The sequence below is a fragment of the Triticum dicoccoides genome, chromosome 6A, assembly GCF_002162155.2.
Source record: "Triticum dicoccoides isolate Atlit2015 ecotype Zavitan chromosome 6A, WEW_v2.0, whole genome shotgun sequence".
NCBI lineage: Eukaryota > Viridiplantae > Streptophyta > Magnoliopsida > Poales > Poaceae > Triticum > Triticum dicoccoides.
This window is the reverse complement of record NC_041390.1, coordinates 113,827,631-113,842,717: the sequence shown is the minus strand read 5'-3', so window position 1 is coordinate 113,842,717 and position 15,087 is coordinate 113,827,631. Positions and strand designations below refer to the sequence as shown.

General features: G+C 44.1%; 2 protein-coding genes and 1 long non-coding RNA gene across 5 annotated transcripts; 2 read left to right on the top strand and 1 right to left on the bottom strand.

The window, feature by feature from the left end:
* The first annotated feature begins 2,754 nt into the window (after nt 1-2,754).
* LOC119319108 lies at nt 2,755-4,283 on the top strand. 2 transcript variants are annotated; one of them, XM_037593609.1, is made up of 3 exons: nt 2,755-2,853; nt 3,627-3,782; nt 3,885-4,281. In XM_037593609.1, exons 2-3 carry the CDS (start codon nt 3,627-3,629, stop codon nt 3,930-3,932), a joined length of 204 nt encoding a protein of 67 aa, XP_037449506.1. In that variant the 5' UTR covers nt 2,755-2,853; the 3' UTR covers nt 3,933-4,281. The 2 variants fall into 2 exon arrangements, with proteins under 2 accessions (XP_037449506.1, XP_037449505.1); XM_037593608.1 differs by lacking the exon at nt 2,755-2,853 and having other exon boundaries at nt 3,621-3,782; nt 3,885-4,283.
* Nucleotides 4,284-5,270: 987 nt separating this feature from the next.
* On the top strand, nt 5,271-12,785 carry LOC119315407. 2 transcript variants are annotated; one of them, XM_037590034.1, is made up of 4 exons: nt 5,271-5,644; nt 5,724-5,891; nt 11,818-11,889; nt 12,508-12,785. In XM_037590034.1, the coding sequence occupies exons 1-4, from the start codon at nt 5,522-5,524 to the stop codon at nt 12,550-12,552; spliced, it is 408 nt and encodes a 135-aa protein (XP_037445931.1). In that variant the 5' UTR covers nt 5,271-5,521; the 3' UTR covers nt 12,553-12,785. The 2 variants fall into 2 exon arrangements, with proteins under 2 accessions (XP_037445931.1, XP_037445932.1); XM_037590035.1 differs by lacking the exon at nt 11,818-11,889.
* Nucleotides 8,461-10,918, bottom strand: LOC119315408. The gene is made up of 3 exons (XR_005152763.1): nt 10,710-10,918; nt 9,497-9,622; nt 8,461-9,029 (listed from the first exon to the last, which is right to left on the bottom strand). It is a non-coding gene; the product is annotated as an uncharacterized LOC119315408 (long non-coding RNA).
* Nucleotides 12,786-15,087: the final 2,302 nt, after the last annotated feature.

Genomic DNA, 15,087 nt, shown 5'->3' with positions numbered 1-15,087 from the left:
ACCGAATTGGACTAGGGGGCCGGCCCCCCTTTCCTTTTTCTTCTCCTCCCCTTCCTTCCCCTCTCCTACTTAGACTAGGAAAGAGGGGGGAATCCTACTTGGAGTAGGATTGCCCCCCTTGGGCGCACCTCCTCCACTTGGCCGGCCCTCTCCTCCCCCTTTATATACGGTGGAGGGGGGCACCCCATAGACAACAATTGATCTCTTGATCTCTTAGCCATGTGCGGTGCCCCCTCCACCATATTCCACCTCGATAATATCGTAGCGGTGCTTAGGAGAAGCCCTGCATCGGTAGCATCATCATCACCGTCACCACGCTATCGTGCTGACGGAACTCTCCCTCAAAGCTCGGCTGGATCGGTGTTCGAGGGATGTCATCAAGCTGAACGTGTGCTGAACTCGGAGGTGCCGTACGTTCGGTACTTGGATTGGTCGGATCGTGAAGACGTACGACTACATCAACCGCGTTGTGCTAACGCTTCTGCTTTCGGTCTACGAGGGTACGTGGACAACACTCTCCCCTCTCGTTGCTATGCATCACCATGATCTTGCGTGTGCGTAGGATTTTTTTGAAATTACTACGTTCCCCAACAGTTTGAGGTGCTTGAAGCTCGTTGGGGAATTGTTCGCGAAACTGAAATGATGTGGGAATCAGAAACTTTATGGCAGCTGATGACATGTTGTGTTATTTTGCACAATATGATTGTCGAGAATGAGGGTTATGGTGTAGCTCAAACCAATGATTGTGAAGCGCATGGAGAACACGTTCAAATCCCGGAAGATCAAAATGGAAATCAGCTTATGAACTTTGTTCATATGCATCAGAACTTTTGAGATCATCAGGTGCACACACTACTCAGTGATCTTGTAAAGCTTATGTGGACCCACAACGAAAACTAAAGAGCTAATGTTTGAGTTGTGCACTTAAAATAAATTTTATGTAAGAACTAAATATTTTTGGTACCAATATTTGTTATTTACGTGCGACATTAGCGTGTATGATGTACGTGTATGAATTTGCATGTATTTGAGAGTTCGAGTTTGAGGTATGTGACTGTCGGGCACGACATATGAGGGGTTGTTCGGCTGCATCCGCGAGCGTGTCTGGGCGTATAGAGTGTGCATGTCGGATTTGCCAAGTCCAGCCATAGATGCTCTAAACTCTAATACACCATCTAAATTGTTCCCTCGACTAACAAAATCATCTTATCCCAAAGATTTGAATGTCATTTTACTTTTATGTATGAGTGTGTTTGTAAGGACATGTGATATTATTTAATAGATGGCATTAAGCATTTAACACTGCATATTTCATGGTCATCAGTCACCTTTATAAAATCTATACTTTACTCACAAAATCTATAAAATGTATCTTAAATTAATACTCCAGAAAATTAATGTATAAATCTTTACAAAAAATTTAGGCCATGAAATAAAAATAAAATAGTTAAAATTAGGCAATTTTATTAAAAACTAAATTGTTGGTGTTCTAGAATTTTGAGTTTTCTAGAAATTGATGATAATCATGAAGATATGTTTGGCATTGCGGCCCAGGTATAGGTGACGAATCGTTTAAATTTGTTTCTGAACATTCAGCACTCACGAATCACTTTGAGGTTTTTCTTAAAACACTAGAGGACAGAAGTTACACGATATTAGTTGGAGGAATAAGGGCATCTCCGAGGCCAACCCTCAAACGGCAACATAAATTTGGAAAATTAATTGAAGTGTTGAATTCCCCTCTTCGAGAGGAACACAAAAGAAAGGTTCCCCCCATGGGCCTGAAAACACTAGTATTGATTGCTCAAGCTGTTCAAACTCTAAACATTGTGACAAAATTAATAGAAAGCTTCACGAGGTTGTCTCAGAACAAAAAAGTTCAGCACTGAGCTGTAGCTGGTTCTCGACGATTTTCCTCCGATATTTTTCTTTTATGTTTTATACCGAATTTTCTTCTGAGGTTTTTATTTTCTCCCTTTTTCTAATATCAATTTCTCGTTTCCTTTTTTCGTAATACAAAAACAGTTTTTTATATTACATGGATCTTTTTTTAAAAATATGATTTTTTTAATAATAAATAAATAAATATGGTTTTGCAACAGCGCATATATAAATCTTTCAAAAAGTCTGAGCCAACAATTTTTTTACCGATATCCGAGCCAGCGGCTGCTTTTTTTGAAGGGGAAAAAGCCAATTTATTCATCAAATTCCACAGAGTGTGGGACACAAGTCGGAGCCTGGGGTTGGCCTAACCAGATGTGGCGCCCCGGCCCTAGTGAGAGTAAATATTTGGCAAGTTTATGTGCGTCTTTATTAGCCGCACGACCTTCGAACACAAAATTACAGAAAAAAGAAGAAGCTCTACTTTTAATCTCTTGAACAATTGCAGCGTTCCTGCCCCTATGTGCTTTTGAAATATCATTGACTACTTGCTTAGCATCGGAAGCGATGATCAGATTGTTAAGGTTGAGATCTTCCGCCAGCGCAAGTGCTTCTCGACATGCAATTGTCTCCAGAATAGCCGGGTCGTCCACTCCAGCAATGACCAATGCCGAACTCCCCATGTAGTTGCCTTGATGATCTCTGCAAACCGCAGCGAGCTGGGTTTTTTTTTCCGAATATGGCAGCTACCTGGGCTGGCCCATGAATAGAACCTCCCGGAGGAGGAGCAACTAATGAGCCCAGTTCGCACGTTGAATGGGTCGCATCTCACACCGAGTACTATTTTTAGGCCCATAAGCGGTGCTGCTCTCGTCCTCTCTTCTCCCGTCTATCTCATTCCCCCCAACTCCTCCACCATTCCATTCCCCCCGAACCCTCGCAAGGATCGTCGTCCTCCTCCTCCTCGACAAGGTGCGCGCTCTCCTCCTCCGCCGCCTGTCACGCCTCGCCACGTTCTCGATCGATATTTGCGATCTGCTCACGTGACTCGAAACCGCGGCGACGTGATGCGATGCGCAGGCATGCCGTCCGCGCGCGCGGTTTGTACCTTGTTGGTTCATAGGCGATGCGTGACCTAACCTATCGCGTGATACGTTGATCGCCGCCTGCGTCTGGGATCTAATCGACATTGGTTCGACGACCCCCGGCGTCGGCCGGCCTGTAGGAGCTTAGCCGCTGGGCCGCTGGTACCGTTCGTCCATGCGTGATTTCTGACCATCTGGGGACACATGGGATTCTGGTGCCACGCATCCCTGGCGCGATCTCAAATCCTTGGAAATTAGAACGGGTGGACACATTTTGATTTGGAATGGCATTGCCAGTCTGGTACATGCATGACGACGCTGACAGAGCAAATGGTGGATGCGGGGTATACAATTAGTAGTTAATGTTTGTGTCCAAGTCGCAGAAGCGTAATCTTTGAGTATATGTTGGCATTTTGTTGGACAGAATTTCATTTTGTAATGTGCGTCTGGTTCATTTCATACTTAGCACGCCTTCTTCTTTCCGATCTGACGATATAAGGTTCAGTCATGACACCAGCCCTTGATATCATGGATTATACTCGAATTTCCCGTTACATATATGCTTATTAGTTCTATCTCAATATCTGCATAAGACATTATCGTTTAAAACATTTTGCTACAAGATGTCATAGCTCCGTTTCGCGTGATGCACTAATGCAGATGACGGAATCACCGTTTTTGCCGCGTGAAAGGCTTTTTAAGCAGCAGCAGTATTTCCAGAGCTTGAGCAAGCACACTCACCTGAAAGGGCGTTACGATGCGATCACCTCCGTTGGCATCCCCCTCACGCTCGCTGCATCAAGCCTATTCATGATTGTATGTTTGGAGCTTTGTCTGTTCATGATCAATGATTGTAATTGTTTTTTCTGTTCTCTTGTTTCCGTTTAGCTGGTGACGTGTATCATGTTGTGCGAATAGGGCCGTGGTGTCTACAACATGTCTCACGGAATCGGGAAAAAGGAGTGACCTTGAGTGGCATTGCTGTCGGCTCAGTACTTTGACATGGGAGCCGTTCTTTGGAAGGATTTTGCTGTTCGAAGGTTATGAGCCGGTGACGTTTTTTTAGTTGCACAAATTAATAATGCTATCAAAGCTCCATCTGTGGGTGCATTTCTAGTTCTCCTTTCGTTGGTTTTGTGGGCACCTGGTGTCAGCGAACCCATGCTGAATTGACAGCAACAATGTTCAACAGTTTTGTGGGCAATGTTGCTATGTGTTCTCTTTTAACCTGTGGTATACTCGTATAAGTCTTTCAGGCGATCATGGTGTACTTTATGTTTGATCTGTATGCAAGCTAGTTCATGCACATTTCAAGCTGAAGCGCTGTTGGGCCCGGTCAGTCTTGCATGAGCCTGTGGACATGAAATATATGACGTTTAAACAGTTCAAAATATATTTTATAATATTTTTAAACAACTACAACAGAGTCCCATCAACAACTCAGGTAACGATAACATCAGTAACCAAATCTAGAGCTCCTTGTCATCGTCATCATCATCGTCGTCGTCGTCATACTCGACAAAGGCCTGTCCCGCGGCCATATCATCATCCTCCTCGTCGTCGTCATACTCAACAAAAGCATGTCCCGTGGCTTCATACTGCCGAAGGATGTCGTCCTCGCAGTCCCGCGCCGCCTGCAGGGACTTGAAGAGGGCGACAACGGAACGGCGGTAAGCCTCGCGGATCTCAGGGTCGACGGCGGTCCAGCTGTCGATACGCTCGTGGTCGACCGGGCGGATGGGCTTGCGGGGCGGGAGCGCCATGAGCGAGTTGATGTACTCCTGTCTGACCAGCTTCATCTTCTTCCCGTTCTTGAAGACGATCACTCTCCCCTTGTCATTGGCTCCAACCTTCGGCGCCTCCTCGGCTTTCGTCACCGCAGCCTTCGGTTCCGCGAGATCCGACTTGCTGAAGTCCATGGCCTCCAAGCTATCTACGGATGTGGATGTGGATATGTGGCGGAGGCTGTTTGATTATGGTGAACATAGAGCGGGAACTGGGTTATTTATAGCTTCTCATCCGGGTACCGAGTCGGCCGGGATCGTGGGTCTTTGAATTCTCAGGTGCGTTCTTTGTCTCCGATCCGGCTCGGGAGTCCGGAGTGCGCAGGCCCGGTGATAACCAGCCCTCGGCCGTTGTAGATGGGCCAACTGGGCCTACCGCCATACCCCTTCCAAAAAAAATCGAGAAGCACTAACGTGTGCAGATGGGGCGGTCGATGGCGCGTGCCACGTGGGATCGCTAGAGACAAAAAGAGATCGTTGGGAGAAAAGAAAACGCGTCATGAGCGGGGACAAAAGAGAGGGACAGAGTGCTCTCTTTTTCCTCCTCTCGCATCTCCTTGTTTCCACCCCGACTGGCGGCTAGGGTTCCCGTCGGCGCCGCCACAGCCGCCGCTACCATCCTTGCTCCGCCATCTATGGCCACCAGAGAAGGCGCCCTTCTGAGACCCGCTCTTTTCAAACCTTCTCGTCTTGGCGTCAAGGCGTGCTATTCTGCCTGGCTGCCTTGGTGGTTGCAGATGAGGGGGAGGAAGGGATGGCATCGAGGTGTCGATGGAGGCCCTAGCTCGAGGCGGCGAGATGCAGAGATGCGGGATGGTGCGGATGGAGAGGCAGCTTCAGATCCGCGCGCAGCCGCCCGCACTCTCCTTCCTCCGCCGCCTTCCCTGTGGTCAGGTCAGTGCCGCCACCACTGCTCCATGCCTCGTGCCGATCCAATTCGCCTCATATTCTTCGTGTGCGGTGGCTGGCGCAGCTCCGTCTTCTCCCCGCCCTCCATCCTCATGTGTTCAGCAGCAACCCTAGGAGGAGCTCGAGCCACATCGGTGAATGTTCTCTGCTAGGTTTGGTGCTACTACTCCGTCTTCGATCCCAACCATCTCGCACGTTCCCGAGATCGTCGTCTTCCTGGCCGGGACCCCTGGTGAGAGCCTCTCTCCATGCCCCAACTTCCTAAGCACATACGTATCTCCTAATGGTGAATCTTTGACTGAATTTGTTACACACGACGTTTACTGAAACTGTTGTGGTCTGAATAACAGCTTACTGAAATTGTTCTAGTCTGAAAAACAGTTATCTGAATCTGTTGAAGTCTGAAAGTGTTAGTGTGAGCTGTCTGCAACTGTTGTAATCTTGTAGACAGAGTAGGTCAGTTGATTCATCTCTTTTCAGCCTTAACAGAGAAGATGGTGATGATATCCATTTGACTTAGCCCATTTTGCTTGTGTTTGAATAATCTCTGAACAAAATTCAGGTTCCAACAGTGGTAAATTAAATCTTGTTACTGCACATGATTTGTATTCAGGTTTTCTACATGACCCGTCGTAATATTATGATACATTCTGTTAAAACCTGGCAATGGTCTGAAACTACTGTAGTCCTATAGAAAGTAAAAGTAGTTGGATGGGAATAGTGTATTTATCAAAGCTAGTTGGACATCCCTGTTCTTGATTAAGATAATTCAGTTCGTCCATTCCATATGTTTGCGGCTAGTAGAAATTATGGAAGCTAAAAGGCCAAATCAAGCTCAGTCATCTCATTTTACCGCTAGTAGATTTCAGACTTTTATTATGTTGTGCGCACACACACATACAACGCGTTCGGCACAGTCGCGGCGGCGGCACTGTCGGCTACTTATCTGTACTCCTCACCAGAGTTTGAAGTGGTAGAGTGAGCTCGTTAGCATGGCATGAGAAGTGGTATTTCATAAAATAAAGCATGTCAGATCAGGTCACTCCTTAGTACTTGTATGGTTTATTCACGTGTGATGCTCCTCTTTGGCCATTTGGCTGAGTGAGTAGAACTAGACGAAGTAAGGGCCGCGTGAACTGCACGGCCATTTGTGCTGAAAATTAAGTGGGCGCTGGTTCAGCAAGCAACGACCCAATGTGTCAGTCTATTTCAAAAAGAAGAGGTCCTGTTGGTTCAGTAAGCAAAACACTCGAGAGGTCCCTGTCTATTTGAGAAAAAGGAAAGTGCAACAAAAATGTCAAACATCACGTGCATGGACTGGATTAATCTTCTGGCCTGCATTCCAGCATTTACCTCAAATTTTGACCAGGATGTATGACTTTGTTAAACAGCAATGTCCAGATTGTGCAGTTTAGGTGTGCATCAGTTTTGTTTTCATCAGGCTTTACTTACTTCAATTTAGTTTCATTTTTGCATTACTTCTTTTCGACATGGGTTGGAGTGGGAGCTATGATATTCTCTTTTGACGATATACGACTATTTGAAAGAGTATAAGCAAATAATTATATTTAGTACAAATGCGATAGGGGACATGTGTTTGAACTTCCTCTGATTTTGAGAGAGTTTAGCCACTCCATATATTTCCTCTCTGGCAAGTCATTTTGCCTATGATATATTGTATCCCTTTCTTTCTAACCTGAAAGTTAGCATGTCAATTTTAAATTAATTAGAGCTCATTTCTTCGCATGGTTCACTGATCCATACTTAAAAAATGAACTTCCATTTAGTTCATAATGAGTTCTTGGCTTCTTGATAACTGGAAATAAGTGTCCTATGTTTCTGCGTTTAATGCAGTTTCCCAATCGTAGATTTTACTGATGAAATAAATACGTCGAAAGGGGATTTGACATGTTACTGACTAAGGAGATAGCGCCAAACTTTTGTATTGATTATGTTGCTATTTTCATACTTCAGTCAAGTTCTTGCCTTATGTGATGGGCAGGTTAGTTTACACTTCCTGAATGCCTCCGTATTCTGTTATGGCACTATTAAAACTTCTATCCCATAGGGCACACAACATTCAGAGGGAAATTTGTCTGTTCTTAATACCTTGCTTGTCCATACGACTATTGGCTTTTGTTGCCTGTGTAGTATTTTTTAAGTGTTTGTAAATCATATATATTCTGTAAATTGTATATTTTTTAATATTAAGGAACCCAATTTTTGCGTCTCCAATTGTAAAACTGACTCTCTCTGGAATTAGGAGATTAACTCATTATATGCACAATTTAACTTCTAAATTAATCTCCTTTTACATGTGGTTTAATTTCAAAATACACGCAGTGTAGATACGACTAAATATGTATTGCACACAATGGAAAATATTTGATATCATCGATTTCTTTGGATGGGGTTGACATTTGGGAGATGCTACACCATTGGTAATGACGACGCTTCAGCAACTTACTTAGATTATTGTAATTTCCAAGCATTCAGTTATCCTTCCATATACTCCCTCCGTCCCGAAAAACATGTCGCAGGCGTAGATCATTGCCAATTTTATAAAAAAGCCCTCGTAGTTTCAAAACAATCACAAACAAGTCCCTCCACCCCCGTCGTCTTCCTCCGCCGTCGCCCGTGCGTCTCCAGGGGCCGGCGCCGCCAAGCTGTGTGATTGCCACCCACCAGGAAGTGTTCCGCCTCCGTCACCACGTACCTTCAACGCCGCCGCCGTCGCCAAGTACTTGCTCCGCCGCCGCCGCCCAGACCTGCGCCGCCGCGATCCCCTCCCGCGGCGATTACCTGCGGGTGTCGCTGGAATTTGCCACCACGATCTGGTGGAGCAGGAGCTCCCTCTCATCGTACTCGAGCTCCCGCGAGTCCACCTTGAGCTGCCTCCCGTGCGCCACCCGATCCTACGGGCATTGCCGGAGCCGGCCTCCACGATCCGTCGTGGACAGCAGCTCGCACGCGTCCTCCGTGGTCTCCCGCGAGTCCTCGTCGAGCTCCCACGCGCCGCCGTGGTGCTCCTTCTCTGCCTGCGTGCCCGCCTGTGGTGCTAGCCTGTGCTGCTGCATCTTGTTTCTCCTCTGTTTCTCCCCTGCCGCCGGTGGAGCTCCCGTGCTGCTCCTGCTCCTCTTCCCGTGTTGATGCTACTGCTCCTCTGCCTGTGCTGCTGTTGCTGATTCGTGTTGATGCTACTGCTCCTCTGTTGTTGCTGTTGACTGCCGCCGTGACTGCTGCTGCTGGTGCTATTTGCCCTCTGAAGAAGGTACTCCATCAGAGTACTGCTAGCTTAAGAAGGTACACCATCAGATGACGTGTTTGTTTCCTTTGTGCATGGTTCTTTCCAAAATGTGGGAAAAACTAACTGAAAAAAGCATGCATGAGCAAAAATATGAGAGCACATAGAGAAAAATTGCACACTTCCATGTCTTACAGATACCGCCATTGGAGCTGAATTAATTGAACTGAGCAAGTTTCCTGTATGAGAAAAAATACTAAGCATTCCACCTTACGGCTCACAGCCAATTTGATGTGAGCCAATTTGATAATGCATGCGTGGAAATAAACACTTCTGACAGATTACTTAAACACACAACAGCGTCTGAATTAGGATGCATGACTAAACATCTCACCAGGTAAATGTTCAGTAGCTAAATGTGTTGTAGTTTTGGAGATGGCTGTACTTTTAATGAGGTAAAATGTTCCTATTTAGACAATAATAACACTACAAAGTAGCTAGATGATCTCGCCTACTGGTAAATGCATGCTTATATTTTTCTTAAATAGAAAAGAACTGATTAGATAGAACAAATAGAGCAGTTGTTATCATACCATCTCTTCAGTTCTTTACTGCAGCCAATTGATTGGAATGTGCTGTAGTTTCAGTTAACTGACAACAACAATTCTGCAAAAATAGTGTTTACTGAATTCTTTGTGTTGCCGCCAGAGCTCATGTTCCTAAGGAAGGAAGAAGGTAAAATTCAGTTAAAATGTCAGGTTTCAGTTAATCTATACTCCAAACTGTTAACCAAAAAGAGACCCTTGTATGGAGTTAACTGAACCAAATTTCAAGCTGAGACTAGTTCACTGAAACCTGGGCACACCATTTAAAATGATTTGTCAATTAAACAATTTTTAAAGAAAAGTTACAGTAGACCAGGACTCAAGCTGAGACTAGTTCACTGAAAAGAAAGGAAAATGCACAAGATCAATACTCAAGCTGAGACTAGTTTCTGATTTACTCATGATTGAAAATGTCTAAGTGCTTTGGTTTACAACTAATTAGGAGGCCCACATACTATCCTGGAAGATGCAGCTATTACTCATTTCACAGTAGGTTGACAATATGCAAATGATTTCCTAGGAGTTTCAGACCTGCTATGTGTGTCTGAATACATGTGTGTCTGAATCATGTGTCCAAGTCAGTCACAAGCACAAGCAGGTCATGTGTATTAAGTGTGCACTGAATCATGTGTTTACTGAATTTTAAACTTGCTAGCAATAAGCTTGCAGTACACTTTATAGTCAGATCAGGAGCCAAGCTCTAAAACTGGACTTTTAACTGACTTTTAAACTGAATTTTTACTCCAAAATAAGAGTACCATGCCTGCTTAACTGAATTTTTAACATAATCTCTAAGTGTAGGAGTACTGAATTTTTACAGTAGATTTACACTGATTTTCCAACTCAAGCAGTATCCATTCACTTATTTTGATTTTCCAACTCAATTTTACCATGCCTGCTTAACTGAATTTTTAACATAATCTCTCTCTTGGCCTAGGAGTACTGAATTTTTGAATCAATTTCTACACAACAATACTGAATTGGGGAAAAGAATGAGAGGAGCTCAACATTTTTACTCACATTGTGGAGTAACTTTCACTCACATTCACTAAAATTCACAAGTTGACAACACACTTTACAAAAGCACATCTCAGTTTACAGGAGTACATCTCACATTCACTAAAATTCAGTAGACAAAGAATAAGTGGTTCAGAGAATACGCACATTCAGTAAAGATGAAGTAGAGAAGAGAGGTTCATACCCAGGCTGTAGGCGTTGGTGACAGAGATGGCCCAGGCTGAAGATTAAGTAAACAAGATTGCATGGAGAAGACGCACAAATCTGTGCTGCATGTGCGTTGTTGCTCTCCTGACCTGCACAAATTGGGAACAACACCATCTTGAGCTTCTAGGAAGCGACAATTTGGAGGATTCTGCGTGCTCCTGCTCCTGCACGAACTGAACCCAACCGAACCTGGAAGGACGAGAGCAGAGGAGGTGGCGGTGCGGTGGATGAGGAACTTGCTCTCCTCGACGATTTGGTGAGGAAGATCTCGTCGTCGCTGAACCGCGCCGTCCCCCGAGCAGAAGCTCGCGCCGTCGAGGTTGACATCGCCGTTGGGAGCCAGCAGGGCATCTCATCGTCCCCCGCGGTGGCGTTGGCGGAGCAGGAGGCAGCTGCGGCGAGGGAGCGGGGGAGCAGGGGATTTCCCCCCTGCCGCGGTGTCGTAGGCGTGGGTCTTCCACCACAGAAACAACAAAGAAGCCACCGCCGTTGTATTCCTAGTGGAGCTATCTCATCGCCGCCGCCGTCGTCTTCCACGCTCGCAAATCCTACGCCTCCAGGCCTCATCGACCTTTAGATTGTTGGTGGTGGTCAGGATCCAACGCCTGCGGGCTCATTGACGCCGGTTCCTACGCAGCCGGAGCAGAGCCTGGCGGTAGCTGGGAAAATCGAAGATTTTTATGAGGAAAGGGGGTGAGCGGCAGCTGCGGCGGCGGAGCAGGAGGAAGCTGCGGTGAGGGAGCGGGGGAGCAGGGGAGCCGCGACGGCGGGGAGCAGGGCAGCTGCGGTGGGGGAGCGGGGAACCGACGGCGGCGGGGAGCAGCGCAGCTGGGGATTCTGTCGGAGGAGGACGACGAGGAGTGCGGGTTTGGTCGGGAGAAACTGGAGGATTTTTTTGAAAAATTGCCCTCGCGACATGTTTTTCGGGACGGAGGGAGTATCATTCTGTACGTTTTGTGCCCGTTGACCAATTATTTGGCCTACAGGCCTACCGTGAGTGTCCCACACCTATTTAGTAGTGTCCCTTCTGCTTACATATTGCAAGCATAGTTCTTAACAGTCCACTTATTCTTGCTGAATGACAGGTTTGTAATTCATGGCATTTGGCGCATCTGCGCTTAAATTCTTGCTGGAATGGTAAACAACGATTCCATTTGGTACATAACTGAACTTGAACACCCATTATGCATCTGATTTCTCTACACTTCAATCATTCATGATTGCTGGGAAGATGAGTTTCATAATCTGCACAAGAAATATGAAAGAAAAGAAAGTCGGACTAGATGTCTCCACCCACGCCTCGACTATCAGCTTATTCTCTGTTCTTTCTTTCCTTGTCCTCTTCTCTCTTCTATAAATTCATCAAATTTGATTATTCTATTTAAGAACTAGATAAAATAGAAATATTCATGTATAGGACAATCATATGTCCTGTTTGTCTTCATAGTGCAGGTGATGTAATGCACCATTTCACAAGTAAGAATGGGACAAAAGCTACTACGCGCGCTCAATAAATTTCATAGTTTTGGATAGAAAAGGGGGAGCTGCATAAGAATTAATTATAGGACAGTTGTATGTTTGGATACAGACACAGAAGTAAGGAATGGTATATGAATGATATCATATAAATAAATTGGTGGGCAGAAGTTGGTCTGATTTTATGGGATTAATTAATCCTGTATGTGCTTGCCAATTTTGGTTAGTAAGTACCAGGTAGCAGCTATCTTTTCATAATCCTTCTACCACTTCTTGATGCACATATCTTTTGCTTTCAGGTTACCATCAACAAAATGAAGAAAACCAACAATTTATTTTTGTAGTAAACGGCAATACGATGTGAAGGTATTCAAGAGAATCTGGTCTTATTTTTCTGATCCCTATGGTCCCTGTGAAGCATCAACTATATCAGCATTTTGAAGCTTAGAATGGCTAATGCTGATTGTTTAGAGCTTAGTTATAATGATTTCTTGTGCATCAGGTTATATTGTACAAGTGATTGCAACTGATTTATTTTCAGAGTTATTATTATTTACACGTATAAGTTTAGGGCTGACCTTTTATTTGTCTATGGCAACTACATGTCTACATTGTTCCATGTATCAGCGCTTGTATGCACAAGCGTCAAACATATCAAAAACAGGAAAGTAAAAGGGGTGCTTTCCACCTGGCACCGCCCAGCTACCTCTCACGAGGCCTGCAATAGCGGGCCCCAACCGCTAGTGTATATGAAGATATATACACATAGAAACACGCAGGATTTTCACTAAAAAACGCAGGATTTTTTACGCGGTATAGACGCAGGCGCTCGTACATACGCACATACAAGCACCCCATGAATGCACGCACGCACATCTTACCCCTATGAACACATCTAAAAGGCTAAGCCAGGACATTGTCTTGAGATTGACGAAGTCGTCACAGACGTCGTCGTAGTCGACGGGAACGTCTCCTTTCATATAAAATCCCATGAGATGCCAAAACACAGAATCTTACAATGAGTGTCAATGGATGGTGCACGGGAAAAACACATGAGCTTTAGAGGATCGAGAAGAGAGAATAGGGAGATAGTGTGTGAAGATGCATTGGGCCTCTCCAAAGAAAAAATGAAAGAGGTTTGAGCTCATGTTGATATACCTATGGAATGAGGGGCATAGAAATACATTCCATAGGAATTTAAGAACTCCAATCCTATGATTCAAAGGTCTTCCTTATGATTCAAATCCAAAATTCCACAAAAAATGCTCCAATCCAAAGGGACCTTAACCGGTTATACTTTGAGTGGTAGTGTACACCAGCAAAATATGTCACTCATTCCCACTAAATGTCGCAATCGGACCAAGGGAGTGTTGGTCAGCCAGTCAACCCGACAAATTGTTTTCTTGGTTTATATAGGTTCTAGAAGGTCCTAAACAGGTCATTTGTTTTCCTTTCTTTCATGTTGCTTATCTACTTGTTTACTTCTTATATTATGGTTTTTTGTTTTACTATTTACATTTTGCTCATTATTATTTTTCTGATTTTATTTTTCATATTTTTTCTTTCGGAGTTTTCTTTTATTTTTAAAAATTTTATGTTCTTCACTAAAAAAATGTCCACTAAGTTTCGCCATTTCAAATATAATTCAAGATTTTTTCCTAAAAAATGGCTATGGTTTTCTATATATGTGCAAGCAAGAAAAAACTGAAAGAAAAGAAAACCAAACCGGAGACCAAGGACGCTACATAACGAGCGCATGCGCTGAAATGCTGAAAGTACTCTCATGTCACCTAAAGGGGGTGAAATAGGCGTTTTATAAAATTTTACGGATTTGGCTTTATCCTAATGCGAAAATTAAACCACGCGGATACTTTTCAAACACAAATTCTAATAGACTAGCTTAACTAAGTACATCAACAACTTATTATTAAAAGGACAGGCACTTATGGAAACTAGGAATCAGAAGTAGGCAATACAAGTTTACAGAGATATGAAAATTAATGATAAAGCCAAGCACAAGTAAGCAATACAAGCTTACACAAGTTATATCAAAAGATATGACAATGAATGATACAAGTGAAGGAAATATGCCCTAGAGGCAATAATAAAGTTGTTATTTATATTTCCTTATATCATGATAAATGTTTATTATTCATGCTAGAATTGTATTAGCCGGAAACTTAGTACATGTGTGAATACTTAGACAAACAGAGTGTCACTAGTTTGCCTCTACTTGACTAGCTCATTGAATCAATGATGGTTATGTTTCCTAACCATAGACATGAGTTGTCATTTTATTAACGGGATCATATCATTAGATAATGATGTGATTGACTTGACCCATCCGTTAGCTTAGCACAATGATCGTTTAGTTTGTTGCTATTGCTTTCTCCGTAATTTATACATGTTCCTATGACTATGAGATCATGCAACTCCCGAATACCGGAGGAACACTTAGTGTGCTATCAAATGTCACAACGTAACTAGGTGACTATAAAGATGCTCTACAGGTGTCTCCGATGGTGTTTGTTGAGTTGGCATAGATTGAGATTAGGATTTGTCACTCCGAGTATCGGAGAGGTATCTCTGGGCCCTCTCAGTAATGCACATCACTATAAGCCTTGCAAGCAATGTGACTAATGAGTTAGTTACGGGATGATGCATTACGGAACGAGTAAAGAGACTTGCCGGTAGTGAGATTGAATTAGGTATTGAGATACCGACGATCGAATCTCGGGCAGGTAACATACCGATGACAAAGGGAACAACATATATTGTTATGTGGTTTCACCGATAAAGATCTTCATAAAATATGTGGGAGACAATATGAACATCCAGGTTCCGCTATTGGTTATTGACCAGAGACGTGTCTCGGTCAT